General features: G+C 37.5%; 1 protein-coding gene across 1 annotated transcript in view; it reads right to left on the bottom strand.

Moving 5' to 3' along the window:
* The window catches only part of nmnat2 (nicotinamide nucleotide adenylyltransferase 2), a 65,222-nt gene extending 43,671 nt beyond the window's left edge, over nt 1–21,551 (bottom strand). The window contains exon 1 of the mRNA XM_088927438.1: nt 21,370–21,551. Within this exon, the coding sequence (XP_088783564.1) occupies nt 21,370–21,454 (85 nt within the window). The 5' untranslated portion in view covers nt 21,455–21,551. The remainder of the gene's footprint in view (nt 1–21,369) is intronic.
* Nucleotides 21,552–21,882: the final 331 nt, after the last annotated feature.

The raw sequence follows: 21,882 nt of genomic DNA on the forward strand, positions 1-21,882 counted from the left end.
TTTATACACATTAAACCATGAAAAGGGTACGCAGAAATTCAGAATACAGAATTCAGAAAATTCAAGTGTTATCAACATTAGAATGCTGATAACACTTGAGGGTCATCTGTAAAGCATCGAAAATGAATGGCATGATGCCTAATTATTTGATCCAGAGGTAGAAGAGGTAAGAAGCTTGTCCTAAGATTGACAGCTCTACTTGTGGACAATGGTGAGAGATGATACCACTCTCATACTGTATCTAAAAGGATCAGAAACATGCATATCTGAGAGTACTATTTACAGTGATGGAAGACACGTTGTTACAACAACTTTACTCAAGGCTTTAGGTGAAAATTACCAAGACATAAATTATTCATTAGAGAAGATGATAACTTTTGGGATCTTATTGATAATGGGTATATTTTATGTAAGTCTGATTAATCTTTCTTCACACTAATTATTAAACAGCACCAAAATGTGACAAAATAGCATGACCCACCTAAAAAAGCGAACTGATAAAAATAGAATGGCAGAATATGAAGACCTGAATGTGACAGTATGAAGGAAGAATATGACTAGTCTTCAGCAGAACCTTGAAAAAAAATGTGTAGCTTTTGTTGTGAGGCTTCATAAATACTCATAAATACATAAATATGCCACGTATGAAACTTTTCAGAGCCAGTCCCATAAAAGTTCTTCACACGCTTCAGATAGTATTTCATTTCTTATTCTGCTGGTGCTGGCTAATTAGGTATTGTAATGACAACCCCTTCAGAAATTAAATGAAAAGAAAAAACAGTGTTGGAGTTGAAAATTGGAGACCTCAAAGAAAGATGACTGTTACTGGTATGCACATTTCCATTGTAGTCACCTGCCCACATAGTTTGTGAATACCAAAGCTTAAAAGTGCAAACAGAAATCTGTTTGACAGATTTGTCTTCTCAAAACCAAATATTATAAACCATGCCATTCTAATATACTTCACTGTGGTCATGAAGACATACACAGAATTTAGCTTGTTGGCGTTTTGTCCTGATCACAGATAAGAAGCACAAACTGCTGAGATCCATGACGAACTGAAAATCTGAATGCATTCATTAATAAGTGCAAAAACTGCATTATTATTTATATTCCCTTTTCCCCCATCTCTCTGTTTCTTTAATCGCTGTGTACTCTGTAATCCCGGTGTGAATCTCATGTCTGCTTTCCTGTTGAATAGTAAACCTGGCTTGTTTGTTAAAACAAATCCAAGCCTATACAGCTTCTGACACTCAATTGTACAATCATTGTGTAACTATATTTTGTTCCATTTTATAACTGTTACAGAAATAAAGAATGAAGTAATAATGTTAGAATTTGTATATTATAAATTTCAGTTAATAAGATAAATGGAAGTGTTCAAAAAGAATACTTTGTTAATCCGTAACCTTTACATATAGAAGAAAATTCTGAAAGATCATAATTCTTTCCAATCCTGATAAATATAAAGTGTATCTGTTACAGATTTGGAAGTGTCACACCAACAGTGTCTTAGAATCATTACAGCCCTTTGATATAGTAACCTTCTTACTGTTGAAGACAAAATAAAACAACCTACTAGACAAGCAAAGGATAAATTGTTTGATCACACTGTTATTTGTTTTGTAGTCATGCATATCAAACTACCACCTCTGAATTTATTTTTCAGAATTTCCTGGATTGTGTCAGGACAGGATTTAGAAAGTCTACTAACACAAAATAATGCTGTCTTCAACAATATTTCAGAGTTGAGGAGTCACAAAGAAAGCAAGAAAATCTTACTTAGTGTTAAACATGACACGTGCAATACTTACTCAGCGGGTAAGTACAGTATCTTCTAGCCTTGTACCTGTATTGTAAAATGTAACCCAATCTTCACAACAGTTTTCAATGCCTTTTATCTTTGAATCAGCTATTTAATTTCTGCAAACTGTTGTTGGTTTTTGTAATTTTGTTGTTCATAGGAAATTTTATGCCTATGAAAAGTTCATTTAAATTACAGGTAAATAAATTCATTTATTTTAATAAACTCTTAGTTCAATACAGGTTTGTAATGAGAAGTAACTTAACAACAATATAAATACATTTGCATTAAATATGGATCTGTGAATCTGTTAAGATTGTAACACATACACTTTGCATATGATAAAACATTTTTAATTGCGTAAGCTTATATCATATTTAAAGTGAATTTATTTCATTTTTCCACTAATGTAATCTACTGTACAGTGCCTTCTCAAAATGTGGTGCAACACAAGAACTAAGCTTCTATACAAATCTTACCATGTTGAACATCAGAAGACTGATTATTGAGCCTAATGCATTGATTGGTTTCTAAATAAGGGTGGAGTCCCTTTCTTTTTGTCTGGTTTAACATTGTTGCTCAATAAAGTTTAGGCTTGCAGACGCAGCTGAAGTAAGGAGATTTGCATGGGTGTGAATGCACATTTTTAGCCTAAAGAAAGATGAAAGAGTAAGGTGGTTTAGGCTGGGTTTCAGCTCTCTTACTTCACTGCTGTCATCTTCAATGTGTACAAAGAAAGCCAGAATGCCGAGCACACCAAAGTCAGAGAGACCCATACCAGGGCATTGAAATATCATTTTTATTGTTTTCTTTGGAAGTAATGCAAAGATGTCCCCTTTTCAGAAATGGAACGTACTGTACTGTAATGGAATTGAGGACATACTGTACCATTCCATTTTCCGCCCACTTGTCCCGGAGAGGGTCCAAGCAGCAAAATGTTGGGAAGCGAGCACGTCTTTTGCTCCCCCCAAAAGAATCCAGCTCCTCCAGGGAGGATTTCAAAAGTTTCCAATGCAGCCAAGAGATAGAGTAGGTCCATCATGTCCTGGGTTGGCTCTGACATCTCTGCCCAGTAGACTGTGTCCAGGAGAGTTCCAATGAAAGAGTGGCCAGGAGGGTATCCTTACCTGGTTCCTAAACTACCTCAGCTGGTTCCTCTTATTCTGGAGCTGTACAGTAGCAGTTGTATCCTGAACATCTCCTGAGAGCCTCTCACCCTGTATTGAAGGGTAAATTCAACAGCTCTGCAAAGCAATCTCATTTCTGCCCCCTTGTTTGCACCAACTTGTCCTGTCAGTGATTACCCAGAGTTCAGGATCATAGGTGAAAGAGCTCTGTCTGATAACTCAACGTCCAACTTCACTGCTCTGGACTGGTTGACCCTCAACTCAGCCGAGGCCACCGATCTACCAGTTTACCTCATGGTCTCACTTGCCACCACTCATGAACAAAACTCAAAGGGCCTTTAACTCTGTTACTAAGGACAGCTGTTCCCCCCTCACCCAGAGGGAGCAATCCACTTTCTCCAGGAGAGAAACATGTCCTCCGATTAAGAGGTGCTGATTCTCATCCCATCCCAGAAAGCAAAACATTTTAGTGCACACTGGGGATCAGAGCCATCATCTGAGGTTTCCAGTACTGCTTCCCGTAAAGTCTGAGGGGTTCTTCAAAGTGCTCTTTCTACTTCTCAACAACCCCAGCATTTTACCAACCCTGTCGAGAACAGCCTGGGCAAAATCCAGCTGACTCCTCCTTAGATGTTGATCCAGAGCTGATTTTATATGTGGAGCTGAGACTATCAAGCCTTTATGTGAGCAGCAATGTAGACTAGCAATTAGGGATCTGGACCTGTATCTGAAGGTTATAAGTTCAATTCCTAATTAGGGCACTGCTGAGCAAGGTAGTTCACTTGGATTGCTTCAGTAAAATACCCATCTGCCTAAGGATGTACAAAGGTAATTCAATTTAGGTAAGAGTATCACTATAATAATATCCTTCCCTTCTCTTTTCACCAGATCCTGCTCTTTCCCACCAGAGAAGTGACATTCGAAATCCCATCAGCCGACCTTTCTTGCCAAGGCCCAGTGCATGATGATCCCTCAGTCTCAGTGCAGTACTGGCATGGCACCTCACAGGTGGTGAACCTGTTTCAGGCTGAGCTCAGCCACTAGATGTTTCTTGGCATACGCTAAAGGCCTGGTATCCCTGTGCTTGGCAAGGTCTTCATTTTGCTCTGTACCATCTCCAACATCTTGGAGTCTATCATTTTTTGGTTCAGAAATCACCTTGTACCCATTTACCAAAGGAAACACTCCCAAGGGACCTAGGCTTTATACTGTATAACCTAGCTATGAGTTAATCAGAACACAATACTTGGGCTGAACTGACCATTATAAGAGCATAAGATTACAAACAAGTGGAGTCCTTGAGCCCATTTGGTCTATTTGGGAGTTAGTAGTTTAATAATCCAAGGATCCCATTCAGCTGTTTCTTGAAGGAAGCCATGATATCAGCTTCAATCATATGGCTAGGTAGCTTGTTCCAAATACCCGCCTTTTGGGTAAACACATGCCTCATATTCATGTAGTTTCACCTTGTATCCTCATGTTCGGCTTAACTGTTCATTCTGGAGATGTCCGGGGTTACATTTTTCACTGTCTTTGAGGATTTTGAAAACTTACACCCAGTTCCCTCATAGCCTCGGTTTAAGAATAAAAAGGTTCAGCTCTTTCAGCCTGTCAGTGTCGGACATGTCGCAGAAACACAAGACTGATTTATTCTGTCAGCAGCCTCTAACGCAAGGCGAGTGAAGGCACTGCCAAGCAGGGCTGCTTTACTGGGCTCTGGCTACTTCTGAAGCAGGCAGTATTGCTGTATTGATTAAAAGACTATAATGTGCTGCTGATAATGGAAAGCTTTGTGCTGCCGTCCTGGCTGAAATGCTGATCTACAGAGATGGAAAAAAAATACTTCTTTTAAATCAAATAAAAGGCTGCTGTGAGTTCAGCAGGAAGCAAATGCAGACTAAAAAGTATATTTATAAACCTCCTGTTCCAAATTTGCTGTTTGATTTCCTCTTTTTTTCCAAGCCAAAAGGTTGAGCGGCACTGAATCATTTAAAGGTCAGTTTAAGCAGCTGTTTGGATCCTTCTCGCGTGACAAAAACACCATCTTCAGATTTTTAGCACTTATGGAATTACTTGTTTTCTTCAACAGGTAGCGCATTTGATCCCAATAATGTGACTGCACATCACTTTTACAAAGTGTAAAATATTGGGTACAAGCCTGTTCCTGAATTATAATTGTCTCAATAAATTGTGTTTGCAAATTGGACAGTGTCAATGTCTCTCAACTCTCTTCCAGGACAGTCCTGAATAATTCCCCTGTCTGACAGAGGTCAGCACAAATATCCAAAAACTATTATACCAATATACTGTATATATAGGTATAAAGCCTATATATATATTGCATTTATGTCTGTATATATATTCATTATGTATATGTACTGTATACTGTATATCAGTAGTAATGGAAGATTTGTTAAAGTTCAAGTTAGGGTCTTATTCTCAAAATTATCTGTAGAAACCTTAAATGATCCTGTAACAATGTGATAAGATGAATGACATTGTTTTTAGTACTGTAATTACATTGTGTGTTAAATTAAGATACGCAGTGTTCATGTGCAGTGTATTGTAATTCAATTGTCTGGTATAATACACAGGATTCAGACAACCCTTAAAACATCTCTGAGTGTTTTAAAAAACAGACTTTCTCTGAAAACATCTAGACAGCTGTTCATCAAAACTATGAATATCTAAAATTCTGGTCAAAGCACATCTGTTGTTTAGTGAACATATCACAATCACGAATGACGGATAACAAGAATGTGAGATTAGAGAGCTTGAGAAGCTAGTCTGGTTTTGTTTTCTTCTTGTTTTCTAGTCTTCTTGTTTGTGATTTGCAGTTAATATGTGCTTGCCTGACGATGCCATAACCCGGGAGAACATCTATCATCTTATGAAGGCCGTCTGTCAGCTGCACTTTAATAACCAGCCTTGCTACAGGCTCCTCAAACTTCCTGCAGCCTGTCGCATTTCACAGGGAAGCAATTACCACTCAATATGCTCATTCACACTAATGCGTCAACATGATGAATGCCCTGAAAATTTTTCAAGTACGTTTTGTCATGGTCACCTGAATCTGTGACTTGTTTCAAATGTCAGCTCTGCTTGTGAATATCATCAGGGCTGTACACAGCCTAGCTGGGAGATGAGTCTTTTGTGAGCCACTCAGGAGGCCATATTTCAGAAGTCTATATAGAGTCCATCTTTGTGAGTGGGAGGTTAAAGTAATGCGTTGTCTATTCTGTTATTTAATGTCGACTGCAGTACAAGACAGAAAATACATCACACGTTTTAAAAGAGAATAAAATCATATGTTTGTTCTCCTTAAAGAGTAATTTTACAAATAGACTCTGTCTACCGCCATACCCCACCAGTTTTGTAAAGCTGCAGTTGCTTCCTTTATATCAGAAAAAGATGGCGTTCCTTGTAATTAATCATGCTTGGATGTGCATATGTCAGAAGATTAGAAAGAGAGGAGAGAAACTGGAGCCAACTTTTAAAAAAGCGTATGTATTAAAAAGGGAAATATTTTCTGTAATAGGTCACAATTATATTTTAATACATTTTCATATGTATGTAAATGATACATTCTAGATTTCCCATTGGTAAACATTTGGAATTGATTAGTTTGATCATTTCTGTGTTTCAGTAATTTATTTTTACAAGTGCTATAGTAGTGAGACCAGATTCCTATCTCAGCTCCAGTGGGCAATGCTGTCTGCAATTTGAGGTTAAAATGCAGGCCTGTAAAGTCCTAAAAAAGGCAGTATACCGCTTCCACAGTGTAACTCTTCATTCACTGAACTCTCTCAAAAATTATTTTACATTGCCAAAGTGAAAGAAAACATGCATCTAATATTAAAGCCATGTTATGAGTCAAATGTGCTTCATTTGGAATGTGCTGCATTTGTCTGAACTTCACTAGAATAACAATTGTCAGAAAGCAGCTGTTGCTAAGAAACACTATCCGAGGCATCCAGATGACATTGAAGACTTATAATTCACAAGGAGCCAGCTCTGTTGTTTCCAGACAGGCGCACGCATCTTGTTGCCAATTGTGTAAAGGGAATTTGGACAGAACGAAAGCTTTTGCTGTGCCAACCTGTTGAATGAGACAGGTGGAGGCTGTAATCACAGAATGGCTGCTCTGAAAGCGCATCACTCCAACTGAGCTGCTCTCTAACTGTAAAAATAATGGCCAAGAGCTTTCTTCCCCTTGGGGTCAAATACATTAGGGCCACCTGACTACCACACAGAGCAAGCTCTTAAACTGGCACCGCTCTTTTCCCAATCTGTTATCAAATCTGGAAAGGCAGGACAGAAGGCAGCAGGTGGGTTTATTATATAATACGTTCCATTGAATTTATGATCTTCATCCATTTATGTTATGGCCTACGGGCAGTCAAAGAGAGGGGAAAGAAAATATATATTTTGCTTAAATGTAAATGCCTCCATGCAACACAGAACTTTTTGTTCAATCACTCGCGGTTTGGACAACTTTGTCATGCCTCGAGGAAGTCGGGAGGTCAGAATTTAACAGTATGGCAATGGAATACTTCTTCCTGTATCTCTCAGCTGCAACATGGATCCCTAGATGTCATTTTTAGCGACTGGAGCGTGTGACTGTGAGGCATGTAAGGACCGGTTGAGGATGTTGAACGTTGCGCAGGAAGAGAAAGTACTGTAATTGACTGTTGCTTTCACAACGGGGATGTGCACAGTAAATGCAAAAAATGTTATCGTCCATCATGAGTACACATCCTGCTGTAACAGGGTTTGTCATTTGATACAGTAATCGATGAACAAAGCTGTCACTACCTAGATGAAAGCTGACTAGTAGCAATAATTGAAGAGAGTGATCAGTGGTGCAATTATCATTTTACATACATAAATGCGGAACAAACATCAAATAATTAAATGCATGTATTTCTAGACTATATTAAAAATAACCCAGGCATAAATCTGCTATTCATGAAGCTTTTATAAATCTTTCATTGTAAAATTATTTCAACCATGCATTATTAATGTTTTTTTTTAAATAAATGCTAGTTTTCAGCAGTCAATCAACCTTCTTACATAAAAACCACTTTAATATCATGCCCCTCATTTTGTTTTGGAAATATGTATTTGCTCTACATTCATTTCAGAAAACTAATTATACAGTAATAGTGGCACTTGTGATAATCTGACAAGCTGTTCATTAGTAGAAACTGATAAAAAGGTTTACATTTCTTTTTAAAAAGACACTTTATATTTTTTTTACAAATAGATCAAATACTGTCTGTCATTTTTGTAAATAATATTACATGCATTTACTTGTGTTCTGCTGCATTCATTGAATGCAAAAAAAAAATGTCTATAGGACTTTTGACATTAAATATATATTTCAGTGCATCTTTCCTGACTCAGTTCAAACAGATAATTAACCATTTTGCAACACAGAACAGCCAGTGTCACAACTGAAATGCCATCATTGATATATCAGTGATGGAAATTTGAATTATTATTTTCAGCTGGTGTTAAAGGTTCAGCCAAGAATCTTATAATTGAAGCCTTCCAAATTCAGAAATGATACAATAAAACATGATGTATCCAGGGTGCTTACTTATTTTTAAAGTACCTGTGAGAGTTCACCCCAAAATTCAATTGATTAAGTCGCAACATTCCGCATCTACTGAAGGTTATTTCTAGACTCTGTTACCTAGCAACAGTTTTTTTATGGATGCAGCAGAATTCATAAAGGACCTTTTTTCTGTTTTAATATAGATTGACAACAAATCTGCTATCTACTTTTAACAGATGTAACACTAAAACGCTTTCTATCAACCGATGATTGAAGCCTTTTTTGAGAGATTAGGTACACTACTTGTAGTTTCATCATGACTGTTGTTTAAGCTAGACAAATGCAATGACAGGTCAAAAGCCTCACAGCCGTTTATGGTGATAGTTAGACTGTTTAAATACTTGCACTGTACCTCTTTTACGGGAATATTTTGGCAACCTGAAGCTCTAAAAACAAGAACCATATAAGAATTGAAGCCAAATTTGTCACAGCAACTGACATGACAACAGGCCTTCAGATCCTGAATGTGCCTACAGGGTTGCTAATTCAGGATAGGTAGAATCCCCAGTAAGGGCTGTGACCTCTTTATTTAGATCTCAATTTTTTCGTACTTCTTGTAATACTAAATATATAGTTTTTTCGTCATTTCACATGCATTACCTAGTCTTCAATAAAGTTCATTTCGCTGTAGATTACAACAGTGACTCCTTTTGGTATCATAAAGGAGCAGAATCAGCAGATGAAACCCCAAAATGTTTAGATAAAAGCTTTAGATAAAATCCAAGACTGGCTGAACACAGAAATTGATGACATTTAATGCAGACAAGTGCAGAGTGTCACATGCAGTTATCAAAAATACATACTTATAAATACAAAATTGTAAGCCCTGGGCTTGAAGAGGCTAATTATGATTTATATTGACAGATCATTTCTATCTTCAGGACAATGTGGGGAAATAAATAATGCAAATGCTAAGATATCTAGTTAAAAGCACAGTATTTAAATGAAGGGATGTTATGGTAAAGGTATACAATATATTAGTAAGTAAAAAAACATTGCTATTCTGTACAGAGTAGAGCAACCAAAGAATGTACATTGCAGGACTTAAGGAAAAGTCCTTCACTGACAAGCTGAAAGAACTGGGCCTTTTCAATCTTGAGGAGACTTAATACAAAGCATTCAAAATTCTAAAATGCATTGAAATAAAGGAGTACTTTAATCATGTTGGATGAAGCATGTCCTTATGCACATATAAAAGCCCTTTTGAGGGTAATGCCTCAGTAACTTTAGGTATTTTTATTTTTTACTATTTTCCTTATTGTATTTGAATGATGTATTTTTAGTTTTCTTGGTCTATTGTAGCCGAACCTTCATGAACATGTTTTTTAATTAGATTTCACGCCTCGCCTTTTTCCTTCTTTGCTTTATTTTGAATAATTTGCTAACCTTTTCAGATTTCTTTGAACAACTGTTTTTTTGTTTGATTATGTGTTTCATATTTATTTAAATGAAAACATAGAATCACAATGGAAAACAAGATTTCCAAGTATGGGGAATATTGCATTTAACACCATTTGTTTTTGAGGAGATTTGAATATATATACAGTACATACAGAGTAAGATTCAATAAAGGCAAACATAAATATTACTTCTATTATCTGTAGCTTTTGATTGCAGCTCCTGATCAGTTTGTCTTTAGAGAGAGAGAAAGAGAAACCTGTCTGGCATAGAACTGGAGAAGATAAAGGTATTATGTGCTGAGACAGACTGTTTACGAGCAGTTTCAACTCTCAGCGTAATAATTCTGCAGGCCAGGTATGAAATCAGATGAATCATTGGAGACTGCTTAAGAACTAAAATTATTCTGAAAAAAAATGGCAGAAACCACAACACACAAGTATCTTTTCAGATTCAAAGAACTAATGTATTATAATCCCCTCCTTTTTTCATACCATAAAAAGCCTTGCTATGACCTTCTTGTCTGGAAACTACCTATCACTTTGGAAAAACAAATACTTGTGAAAATCCCCTACAATCCTTCAGAAAACAGGAGAAAATAGGAGAAACAAGCCATCAGTGACTAATAAACAGGGCTAAAACCAGTCTTATGAATGCTCTATTATTATCAGGAAATGATCTCTTCTTAGACCGGCGAAGCAACATCTCTGAGAAAATTCAGACTCTTTCTTCCCTTTGTACAGCATACTGAAAGGTCAACCACATGTGGCATCAATTTAGCCAGAACTTCTCTTTTTTTTTTTCCAATTCCTGTACTGATGCTTATTTCAATTTCACTTTACACTGGTCTTCCTACTGAGCATGACATGGAAGTTATTAACTGGAGTTCGGGGGAGATAACAACGACAGGTCAATCCCACACAGCTCTACCTAATCACAATCATTATAAAATTAGCTATATATTGAACACATATATCCCCTCCTTTGCATTTGTCTCAGGCATTCCTATTCTATCCCATCTCTACCTTACAGCTACCCCTTGATTCTCTCCATCTGAATGGGGTTTGAGGCTCCTCGTTCCTGTGGCCAGGAGGCTACCCATTAACCAAACGGGTCAAGCCAAACTTATCTCACCAGTATTGCAAACACAAAACATGCAAATCTTAGATGTCCTTGTCCTTGGTAAACTAACAGTCACTTATTAAGAATGAATGATTTACCACAATTATCTTATAGTAGATAGCACAAAACATATGTAAAACATATGTAAACCAAGAAGGCTCCACAGCCGAAATGTTGTTTTCTTTCTTCTCTTTTCAGCATGGAATAAACCTATTATCCGTTCCTTCTCTAAACTGTTACTGTTTTGTCTTATGGTGAATCACGTGATTCCTTGCTAAGACGCCCTTCTTTTGTCTAACTGTGGTGATGCTGAGGGGAGGCACATGCAGGTACTTAAGAGCCTAGCAGTAAATCTTTTTCAGCTTCCGTTGGAGAGTATGCAAGAGGCTCTGTAGATTCAAGGACAAGCCTTTTCTAAGTGAGAACTATAAGAGATGAAATTGCTAGCAGCTGTTATACATAGGAAAAAGCTCTATTATTCACCATTTGCAGTGTTTGGAATCCTTTGCTTTGAGCCTTTCTAGTCCTTATTTTCTGGCTTCTTTTTTCAAGTTAAATAAGGTTATAGACCTTTCCTAAACCCTGGCTAATCTTTCATTTTCTCTCTGCTTTTGACAAAGTACAAATGAAGGGCAGTGAGATATACAATATACAAATGTTAGAACTAAGACTTAATGTCAAACAAAAGTAGTGGCTTTTAAGAGGAACTGGCAGATTTCTAAAATCTAACCCAAATCCTTCAATCATTAACTTCTTGTAAGTTAAATATAGATAAGATGTTCCCATTGCTGCTGCCTAACACCTTGTAGCCTGATTTTACCTACAGTACGTATTGGGATGACACACCTCTTGTTGCTGCTGCAAGTGTCTTGATAGACCAATAGGTGGCACTCTTCTCTCCTGACCAATTTCCAAAACCAGTGCCTGAGTAAGGTGATTGGAGACACTGTGCTTTAGGAAATGCCATTTCCTCAGATGAGATATAAAAATTGGGCCCTTACTACCTGGTCATGAAAAATACCACGGCATTGCTTGTAAATGTAGGGGTGCTGACCCCACAGTGACCACCCTAAATTCACCTCTTCCTTCGGTTGGTGAAACAGTTTCTCACTCCTCCTCCTGAACTGCTGTGTAGTGGAATGGCGGGCACACAGTGTCTGCCACAAGTTACTTCAGCAGTCAATGAAGTGGGATCCCTCCTATAAGTAAATCACTTTGGGATCCATTGGGATTAATAGCGCTATGTACAATATATGCATTTTATTATAAGAGTAATCGTAACAAAATGTTATTATTAAATAGAGTAAAGACTGTTATCAAAGCCTTTACTCTCTATTCACACTTGAGTACTGTAATTCCATACAAGATATTCTACAGAGAATCTCATCCACTTCTTTATTTCTAGTTAACCCTACCGGTGATTACACTAGCCCCTGAAATCTCTTGTGTGGTTGTGTGGTTTGCTTTGCATTATTTTCTCTAGAAACAGCTTCCATGGTGCTTTTTTCTTTTTTCCTGCACATGCTTACACACAACAGAGAGTATCTGATTTGTATCTTGTTCTGCTTTCTTTCTCTGCTGATGTAGCAGGTTAACTGCTGTTTGTTTCTGGAGGACACGATGAGACAAAACGCACACTGTTAACATAAAAGTAATATTTATGTCCTTGATTTGTGATTCAAGTAGAAGTGTCATTTTGCATCAATGCTCGATGGTCTAAAATGCTTTGTTTATAAGCTCCAATCAATGCTGTTGGATTTTGGTTTGACATAATGTTTTTTTTGTTTGATATTACTACCCTTCTCATAACAATTAAATTTATTGATTTTATGAAACCTCTAAAAAACTCAGCCAGGCTGTTATTTTCAGAACATTAAAAAAAATTGCATGGGTGTTTCTTGATGCATTAAAAAAACAACCCATAGGCCATAATAGACTAAATAGTACGAGGTCATCATCTTGGCAAATAATATAAAATAGAAGGAGAAATTGCCTCTTTAAAGAGAAATTTTGCATGAAGCACTCTTTCTGTAATTTTTAATGTTAAACCCCTGAGTAAAATAGAGAATCATTAACCTTGCATAGCAGTCACACCTCAGGGGCACGAAAAGCAACATTTCCATTTCAGTACAGCAGTGGTTCCAAACATAAAAAAGAAGAGAAAGGAATCATCACTTGGAAGCCATGTGAGGAGGTTGGAAAAGCAGATGCTGGCATGAGACCTCTCCGTGTACTATGACAGGAAAAGTCCCGGCCAAAACAACAGGTTAGGTCTGCAACCTTGTATTTTCCATCCCAAGAATTCACTGTCTGCCATCATTAGTATGCCCTGAGGCTGTCCAACAACAGCACGCACTAGTCTGGTTTAAAGGTGATGAGCACCGCATCTTCAGCTTGCAGTAAACACCCCCACTCCTCACGGCCCAGAGGCGTGATAAATGCTGGCTGGGTAAACAGCAGTGCATCAAGATGCAATATGGACAGTCATGAGCTGGGCTATTCTCCCTATCACTGAACCTCTAGGTGATCTCGTATTCCCCTTCTCCCTCAATCTTTCACCTTTAGCTGCCAAAATAAATTCATGACAGGATAGTTTCTTAACTGCTTTGTTCGCCCCTTTGTTTCTATGATAATATATTAATATTAATATTTTTTAAACAAAAACTTACGAGGACTAGAGAAGAGAGACTGAGAGGCCATTTGATTTTTACCACTCTCCATTTAATAATAATAATAATTCCTTATACTTATATAGTGCTTTTCTGAACACTCCATTCAAAGTGCTTTATAGGTAATGGGGACTCCCCTCCACCACCACCAATGTGCAGCCCCACCTGGATGATGTGATGGCATCATCTTACTGGGGAGGAGAACAGAGGGATGAAGACAATTTATAGATGGGGATTATTAGGAGGCTATGACTGGTAAGGGCCAATGGGAAATTTGGCCAGGACACCAGGGTTACACCCCTACTCTTCTCGAGAGAGGGCCTGGAATTTTTAATGACAACAGAGAGTCAGGACCTCGGTTTTACATCTCATCCACAGCATGGTGCCCTTTTACAATATAGTGTCCCCATCACTATAGTGGGTCATTAGGACCCACACAGACCACAGGGTGAGTGCCCCCTGCTGGCCCCACTAACACCTCTTCCAGCAGCAACCTTAGTTTTTCCCAGGAGGTCTCCCATCCAGGTACTGACCAGGCTCACACCTGCTTAGCTTCTGTAGGCTGCCAGTTGTGAGTTGCAGGGTGATATGGCTGCTGGATGTGAGCTATAAGGTGGTTTGCTGTGATTGTGTAGTTAGTTCCTTACTGGTTGTTAAAGTGAAGACACATGATGGGCAGACATGAAGAGCTGTTGGTTAGGAAGGAGCCCTTTAGAGTATCTCCAGTGACATATTAATTCAAAAGCTTTAAAGGCTTTTCTGAAATAGATATTGCTAATTATATGGATGTGCAGTTGGCTCACTGCCAGTTTTGTATTGATCAAAAGAACTAGAAAACAACTGACAGAAAAATGTATAATGTGTTTTTTTAACTCTTGAAGCATTTTGAGATCTGTGATTGTGATGACAAATTCCCCCTGCAGTAGTCAAGAGGGATTGTGCCAACGGCAGAGACAGATTTCCCACAAATCTGAAGAGAAAAAAAATCTATATGAGGTTTTCAATAAAAAATCTATTAAAAAATTAGAAATAGAGGAGTATGAGGAGGTATTCAAACATATTAAGGATTTTTTTTAAGACTGAACATGAGAAAAAAATGTAGGTTTAACCTTTAATCTCGAAAAGAATATTCAAATAATGCAAAAAAATAAGCATGTTTAATCTTTTAATTCGAAACTAGTTCAGTATGTTATTTAGTCTTTAATTTAAGTTCATGTATAAGATCTTCATCCTGACATTCCCAACAAAGAACAGATTTAGGGGTTTAAACCCCTATTTTCCCTGTTTAGAAGATATCATAGTATCACAGTGATTTTCCTTTCTCAATGAAAACCCGTTGCTCTGTAGCATTTTCAGTTCCCCAAGAATAAGTTACTAGTAATTATTTTCACATCTGCCTTATAAATAGTTCATTTTCATGTGTTTTCTCCCTTTCCTCTGACTCTGCCACTGCCTCTCCCCACTTTCTCTTAAATGAATAATCAGTCATCAGAATAAAATAAGTCTAAAGATTCCATTTTGTACAGCAGAAATGAAGATGAAGTGGAACAGCAGTGCCCATCATTGCTCAGAAATCCAATTTTTCACTGACTGTTCCTGAGTGAAACAGACATGTTCAGGCCTAATTCAAGTTCCCACAATTAAATTTGGCAAATAGTTCCAAAGTTATTACTTTATTTTAAAATCAGGTTAAAGTTAGATGATGTAAAAGTGTTGATCATCTAGAGTATAAAACTTAAAATTAGATTTTCCATTTTCCCATGTTTCCTTTGTAGCATGGTAATGCTTTAAATGCATTTTATTATATTAGAAGCTTTAGTTCTGCCTCTGAGACTTGCTCTCTTGTCTTTATTTATGATGTAAATAATGGCAGACACAGAAGGAATTCTAAAATTTACAAAATAATTTTGAATCTCTTATGTAAGAGAAAAATATTTTCCTACAGTACTTATTGGGTAGAGCTTCACCACACAGCATGACAATGACACAAAGCACATTGCCAATGTAATTAAGAAGTTTGTCAGAAGAAGAAAAGTAGGAAATCTTGAACTAGCAAAGTCAGTGTCTGGATTTAAATCCAGCTGAGCATGCATTTCACGTGCTGTAGAAACAATGGCAGGCAGAATAGCCCAAGAATAGGTAAGAATTCAAAGTAGCTGCAGCAAAGCATCAAAGAAGCAAAGCATCTCAGATTATTACACAAAGAGTTTTGTTGGCTTAACGGGTTACAGACTTCATGCAGTTATTGCATCAAAAGGATATGAATGTGTCCAAATATTTACACTCAGTGCTTATGGTTACATGAAATCACAGGCTTGAACACAAAGTAGGTTTCTGTTTTAGTATGACCAAACATATGCATGGAACTACCCCCAAAATGAATTGCTTTTGTACTTATCAATTATATCTATATCATGATCACAGATACAAATTGATTGGAAATAAAAAAATAACAGATTTGACTTTGCTGTCCCAATACTTTCGGAATGCATCAACTGATTCATTTTACTATATATCTTTATGTATCTTGCTCTCCCTATATCTTTCTTTCAAAGTCCTTATTGCTGAGAAACTGCCCTATCCTGTAGCTGAAACAACAATGCGACAGACACAATCAAAGTGAGTTAAAGCCATTCACGTCTCTTGGGGTATGGTTTCAGTACACATAAAATATACTGTTGAAAACAGATTCATCCAAATGTGACACAGTGAATGAATACTGAAGCTGTAAATGCTTTATTGGGAGTTATGTAAAGCACTTTTGTATCATTTGGGTAGAAAACGCTTTTGATACTTCATGTATTTATTTATTTTACTGATGCTTTCCGCATCAAAGAAATAAGAAAAACTGAGAAGTGAGAAATGAAAATCCCACACAAAAAAAAATGAAAATACTTATGAATGTTTTCAATGTGGTGGCTGAGGGACATAGTTAAATGCCTGAGAGTTCCAAACAATCTGTTGATTCGGGTCTTATGAAGGTCTAATTCACAATGGGAGTGGTTTCTGTTTTAATAAAAAGAAAGAAAACGTAAGCACACAGTCCCACAAAAACAAATTTGTTCACTTAAATTTGTCACACCTACAGTACTTACTTACGTATATTAAAACGTTGGAAGAAACATGGGCATATGAATGGGAATTTAAATGGGCATCTAAAGTGCGGGAAGGGTTAGGTCAGCTGAGGAACCCTTGATTCATTATACAGCAGTGGTCTCTGGCTGGGCAGGGCCTGCAGAGCTAGGTTATACAAATGGGAACTTTAAGTCTATTTGTTTGCACTTCAGATATTCTCTGAGCATGTAGTATATGAAGCACATATAGTATATTCTGCATAGCTTAAAAGTAATTTAAAAAACAGTTATACCTTTTGTTTCTAGGTCATTGTGGAAGTAGGGGTGTAACCCTGGCGTCCTGGCCAAATTTCCCATTGGCCCTTACCAATCATGGCCTCCTAATAATCCCCATCTCTGAACTGGCTACATTACTCTGCTCTCCTTCCCACTTATTGGTGGTGTGTGGTGAGCGTTCTGGCGCACTATGGCTGCCGTCGCATCATCCAGGTGGGGGCTGCACATTGGTGGTGGTGGAGGGGAGTCCCCATTACCTGTAAAGCGCTTTGAGTGTAGTGTCTAGAAAAGCGCTATATAAGTGTAAGCGATTATTATTATTATTAAGTATTGTGCTGAAAAATGTTATGGATCAATAGGGTGCATAATAAAAAGGATAACTAACACCTCACACCATATAGAAAAGAAAGGGAATGTTTCTATTTGATGAGATAAAAGCTCATTAGAGACATACGAGCAAGAAAAAAGGTTTAAAGAAATAGTGTCTAAGCTCTACTGAGAAAAGACTGGTAAAATATGAGCAGCAGCAGCAGTCCAAGGGTCTGTGTCTTGAACCAAGAGTTGGCTGCATGATTGAAAAAGATATCGACTCCTGCTCTCCTTATCTTTCCTTTTGACAAATCAGTGATTAAACGCTCATTACAAAGATAGTGCCTCCACTGCCCCCCATCTAATGTGTGAGACAAACCTTTGATATCTCTGCAGGAGATTTTTAGTTTATACTGCAGGGAAAAAATAACTGGAAAATACACCATGCATATAGTCAAATTTTACTTGAATTTAAGATATGAAATGCTCTTGGTTTCCTTTACTAACCATAACCTATCCATCCAATGCTGTTTCTTTTCCCCACCATTGTATCAATGCCCTCGGGAGACTGAAAACACAGCAGGGATATGGTCTGGTGGTTACATCAAAGTCGTAAGACTGCAATCAAGTGAGCACTCAAAGCACTGCAGTGCTCTAATTATATTCAGTGCTATGCAGCAAACCCAAAAGTTTGTGATTAAAAATTTGACATCTTTTCGTGGAATACATTCTGAACAAAAGATCAGTCCAGGCAGACGAGCTGTTTAAGTTTAAAATGACGTTAACATGCACGAATGTAACGAATGCTAACAAAAACATTTCAACCTTTTTTTTTGTTATATGCATTATACCAACTTTATCGGTAATAGAGACACAAGCAAGAGTGTGTAATCAGAATAGATGTTCTAACCTGGGCATTTAAAATGGAGTCTTCATGACATAGACAAAGCATTAGATGTCGCACTGCCCGGCCATGCGCACACGGGTACCCAAGAGACGGACGGTTGACTCTTGAGTCTGATCAGTAAACAAGCAAGTCGTTACAATAACTGAATGACAGAAATGATTTAGTGGTGTCATTGCATTTACAAGCTCTTGTGGAAAAACATCAAGATTTATTTTTTAAAAAACTGTAATGTAATTTATAGATATTTCGTTACATTAATGTATTAATTGTAATCATTTGCGTGCACATTAGGTACTTTTAGGCCTATTGTGACTTGTGCTGTAGCTGCAACCGTATTTTTATGACGATTGTAGACATGACAAGCATTCTAAGGGTAATTTATGGTTAAAAACGTCAACTGATATTTGATGTTAAATGAAAAATATAAAAAATACATTTTAAAACAGTAAATCTATAGAGAAAGGTGCTGATGACTTATTATTGGCGTGACACAACATTCAACTTGAAATTTGGTTTCCCTTTCCTGTGAGCATTAACGTTTTCGAGGACAATTGTTCGTAGCAGAGAGAATCCAAGAGGTTAAATTCAACGAACGTCACAGAAAAGGCACTGGGATTATTTACGTCTCTCCAGAACACACCTCATTGTGTTAGAAAAACGCTTTCAGGTTAGTTGTTGGTTCCAAAACAAAACCCCTGCTGCCATTCCTTTAAAGACTTTCCGATATAGACAAGCCCACCGGGACAAAAAATGAAAGGAAACGAAAGTCGACATTACAGAATTCTCTGTGAACATTTACTTGAGCTAACCACGGTTAAAAAATACATCTTTGAAACCAATCAAGGTTTCATAATTCTATCTTAAGTTCGTAACATGGGAAGCATATAAGACACACTGCAGAACCAAAGGTAGGTTAGAAATGCGTTAAATGGGAATTATCCTTTAATTAAGACAATAAATGAATAGAAATAGGAAGGTTTGGATTTGGAATGTGTTCTTATAAAACTGTCACTAATAAAAGCATGGATGAGGATGCAGTTTTTCTGATTTGCTCAAAAAAATGCAATTCATTCTACGTTGCTGGGGAAAATGATGTTCTATTAAATTAGTTTGCTGCAAATCAATCACTTAAAACAAAATTGCAATAGTAAACTGATGAGACACTGACATAAACCGATACTAATGCGTTAAGCCACACCACTGGACTGCATTACACGTTTTAACCGAATCTTATATAATTTGTTCTAAGATTGTTATATGATTTCTTGAAAGTGAAAAGTGTGCAAATTTAACTAAACAAACCGCTTTGGAATATTTTAATGTAAATAATGCCAATTCAGGTTTTGCTAGGAGATCGAAAAACTTGCGCTCCTTTTTTATGGTAAAGTGCGATATAGAGTATTCCAACGCTCAGCGTTAAGCTGTATCTCGCAGTAACTTCGAAAATAAGGTCCAGTCTGATAGCAGCATAGGCGTGTATCTCTAAGGAGATGCGTACTGTACAGTATATCCCAAAAAATAGATTGAGTTAATGTTCTATCTTCCTCGTGTAGATCAACAATCATTCTTCCTACACTGTTCTGATTTTTTTCCAGTAAACCAAATAATACAAACCTCCAGTCACGTAAATAAGATTTTCTCTCACGTTAGGCTTTTCAGATTTACGATCAATAATGCCTGAATGACAACGACCTCGAAATTAAATCTTAACAGCCAGCTAGACATAATTCATCCGCCTTCCCGGGAGAATAAAAGAAATCCTGTTCAACTCCCAGGCATTCGATTTTATCACGTGAAATGCAGTCCTAAATAGCACTAACATTTTTTTTTCATCAAATACTAACCCAAAGTAGGATTCTTCCATTGAAATTCTGCCTTTCTGTCAGCATGACACTACGTAAGATATTACCAAATAATCAAATCGATTAGTATTGGACGGTCGTTCTCACTTCCATTTAAAAACCTTTGAACATGGTTTTCAAAATTTCAAAATGTAAAGCGGGCACTCATTAAATCCCTGACTCAAATTTACCATCTCCTATGAAAACAATATTGATCTAGTTCTTAAACATATAATGAAGCAATGCCGCGACCCATGATATATTGTATCTGCCTGCTTGAGTATATGTATAAAAAAAATGTAGATCTCTGCTTTAAGTGTGGGACGGGTCTTTGTATTCTCCAGATGTTTGTTTGTTTCCGATAAGAATTTCTGCTAACTCATCGTAATTGTTTAAGCGCAGAACTGGCGACGATTTTATTACAGATGTAAACAATCGGCGTAGAGTCCTTTTCACTTAAAGTGACGCATTAAGAGTTGTTACTGAATGCAGTATTTTCTAGTTATATGTGGAGTGTTACGACGTGTAGTCAAATGTTACCTTTTGATACTTTACTCCACTGCGGAACGCTGAATGTTCAGTACATGGCGTTTTGCCATCCCATTATCTCCCAAATCGTTAATTAAATGCATGTCTTTAAGCTTTTGTCTAAAAGGCTAAGAAAGATCATGTAGAATCCCTTGTTACTGCATACAGTGTTAATATTTTCTCCAACAAGCCACAACGTAAAATTGCTCTGAAACACTTATTCCCCTCACCGCTGCTTACACCGTGCTCACTCCAAATCATACTGCCATTTGGCGTGATTTTGATAAAGTGAGAAGTTACAACAATATCACACTCGTGTAATTAATACAAACGGGAAAAAAAGGCGAAATTCTGTTAGTTGCTCACTACAAAAGAAAAGGTCGAGTCCAGCGACTTCAGCCATCGCCCGCTTCTAATAACTGCTTAAACGTTTTCAGCACCACCGGGTTTGGACAGCGATAAAAAGCAAGGTCTCAAATTAAGTGCAAACGGCGATTACGTGGTTTGCCTATATATTACGGATCGTGTGTTTATTGTTGACATTTTTCATTTGGACTCAGTTTTTCTGTTCTTAAACGTCTTTCTGTCTCAACCGGACCATAATGGAACAGTATCCTCCCCACATCCGTGGATCTTAGCCAACGTCAGGACAGCAAACCACCTTCTGCAATATTAAAGAGAAAATAATGCCTACCGAACATATGGATGTGTCCTTTGGTGATAGGATTGAAACTACCGCAGGATAGCAGGATAACGTGCGTTTTAGTCGTTTCGGTCATGACTGTCTTTTTTTCCCCCAAAAACGATGATTTTACGTCCAGTGTTTGCGTGCCAAGCGAGTCCGCTGCGGATGAAGGCGAGGTTCAGACTGAATGCTGCACCAGCTTAGTCTCCCCTTCCTAGACGCAGTACGTCACTTGTTTCCCTGCCTGGTGCTTAAAGGCACAGGACAGAATGCTTTTGGAGAGGTTTTGGTTCAATTTTTACAACAGACAGCCTTGGCAAGGGAGGTGTTGCATGATTTCAAGTGTTCTCCAATAACGATCACAAATAATGCGATGTTTGCTGCTGACCTGCATCCTTTCAGCAGTATTTGGCCGAAGAGAATGTTCACGTCAATTAATGTGCCAGACGAAGATGTTTCCCTTAATAAGGTCTACAATGGTTTGCTCTAACTGTGAAATCGGTTCACCTTAGTGAGTTTTTA

Source organism: Atractosteus spatula, chromosome 11, assembly GCF_055471065.1.
Source record: "Atractosteus spatula isolate fAtrSpa1 chromosome 11, fAtrSpa1.hap1, whole genome shotgun sequence".
NCBI classification, from domain to species: Eukaryota; Metazoa; Chordata; class Actinopteri; order Semionotiformes; family Lepisosteidae; genus Atractosteus; species Atractosteus spatula.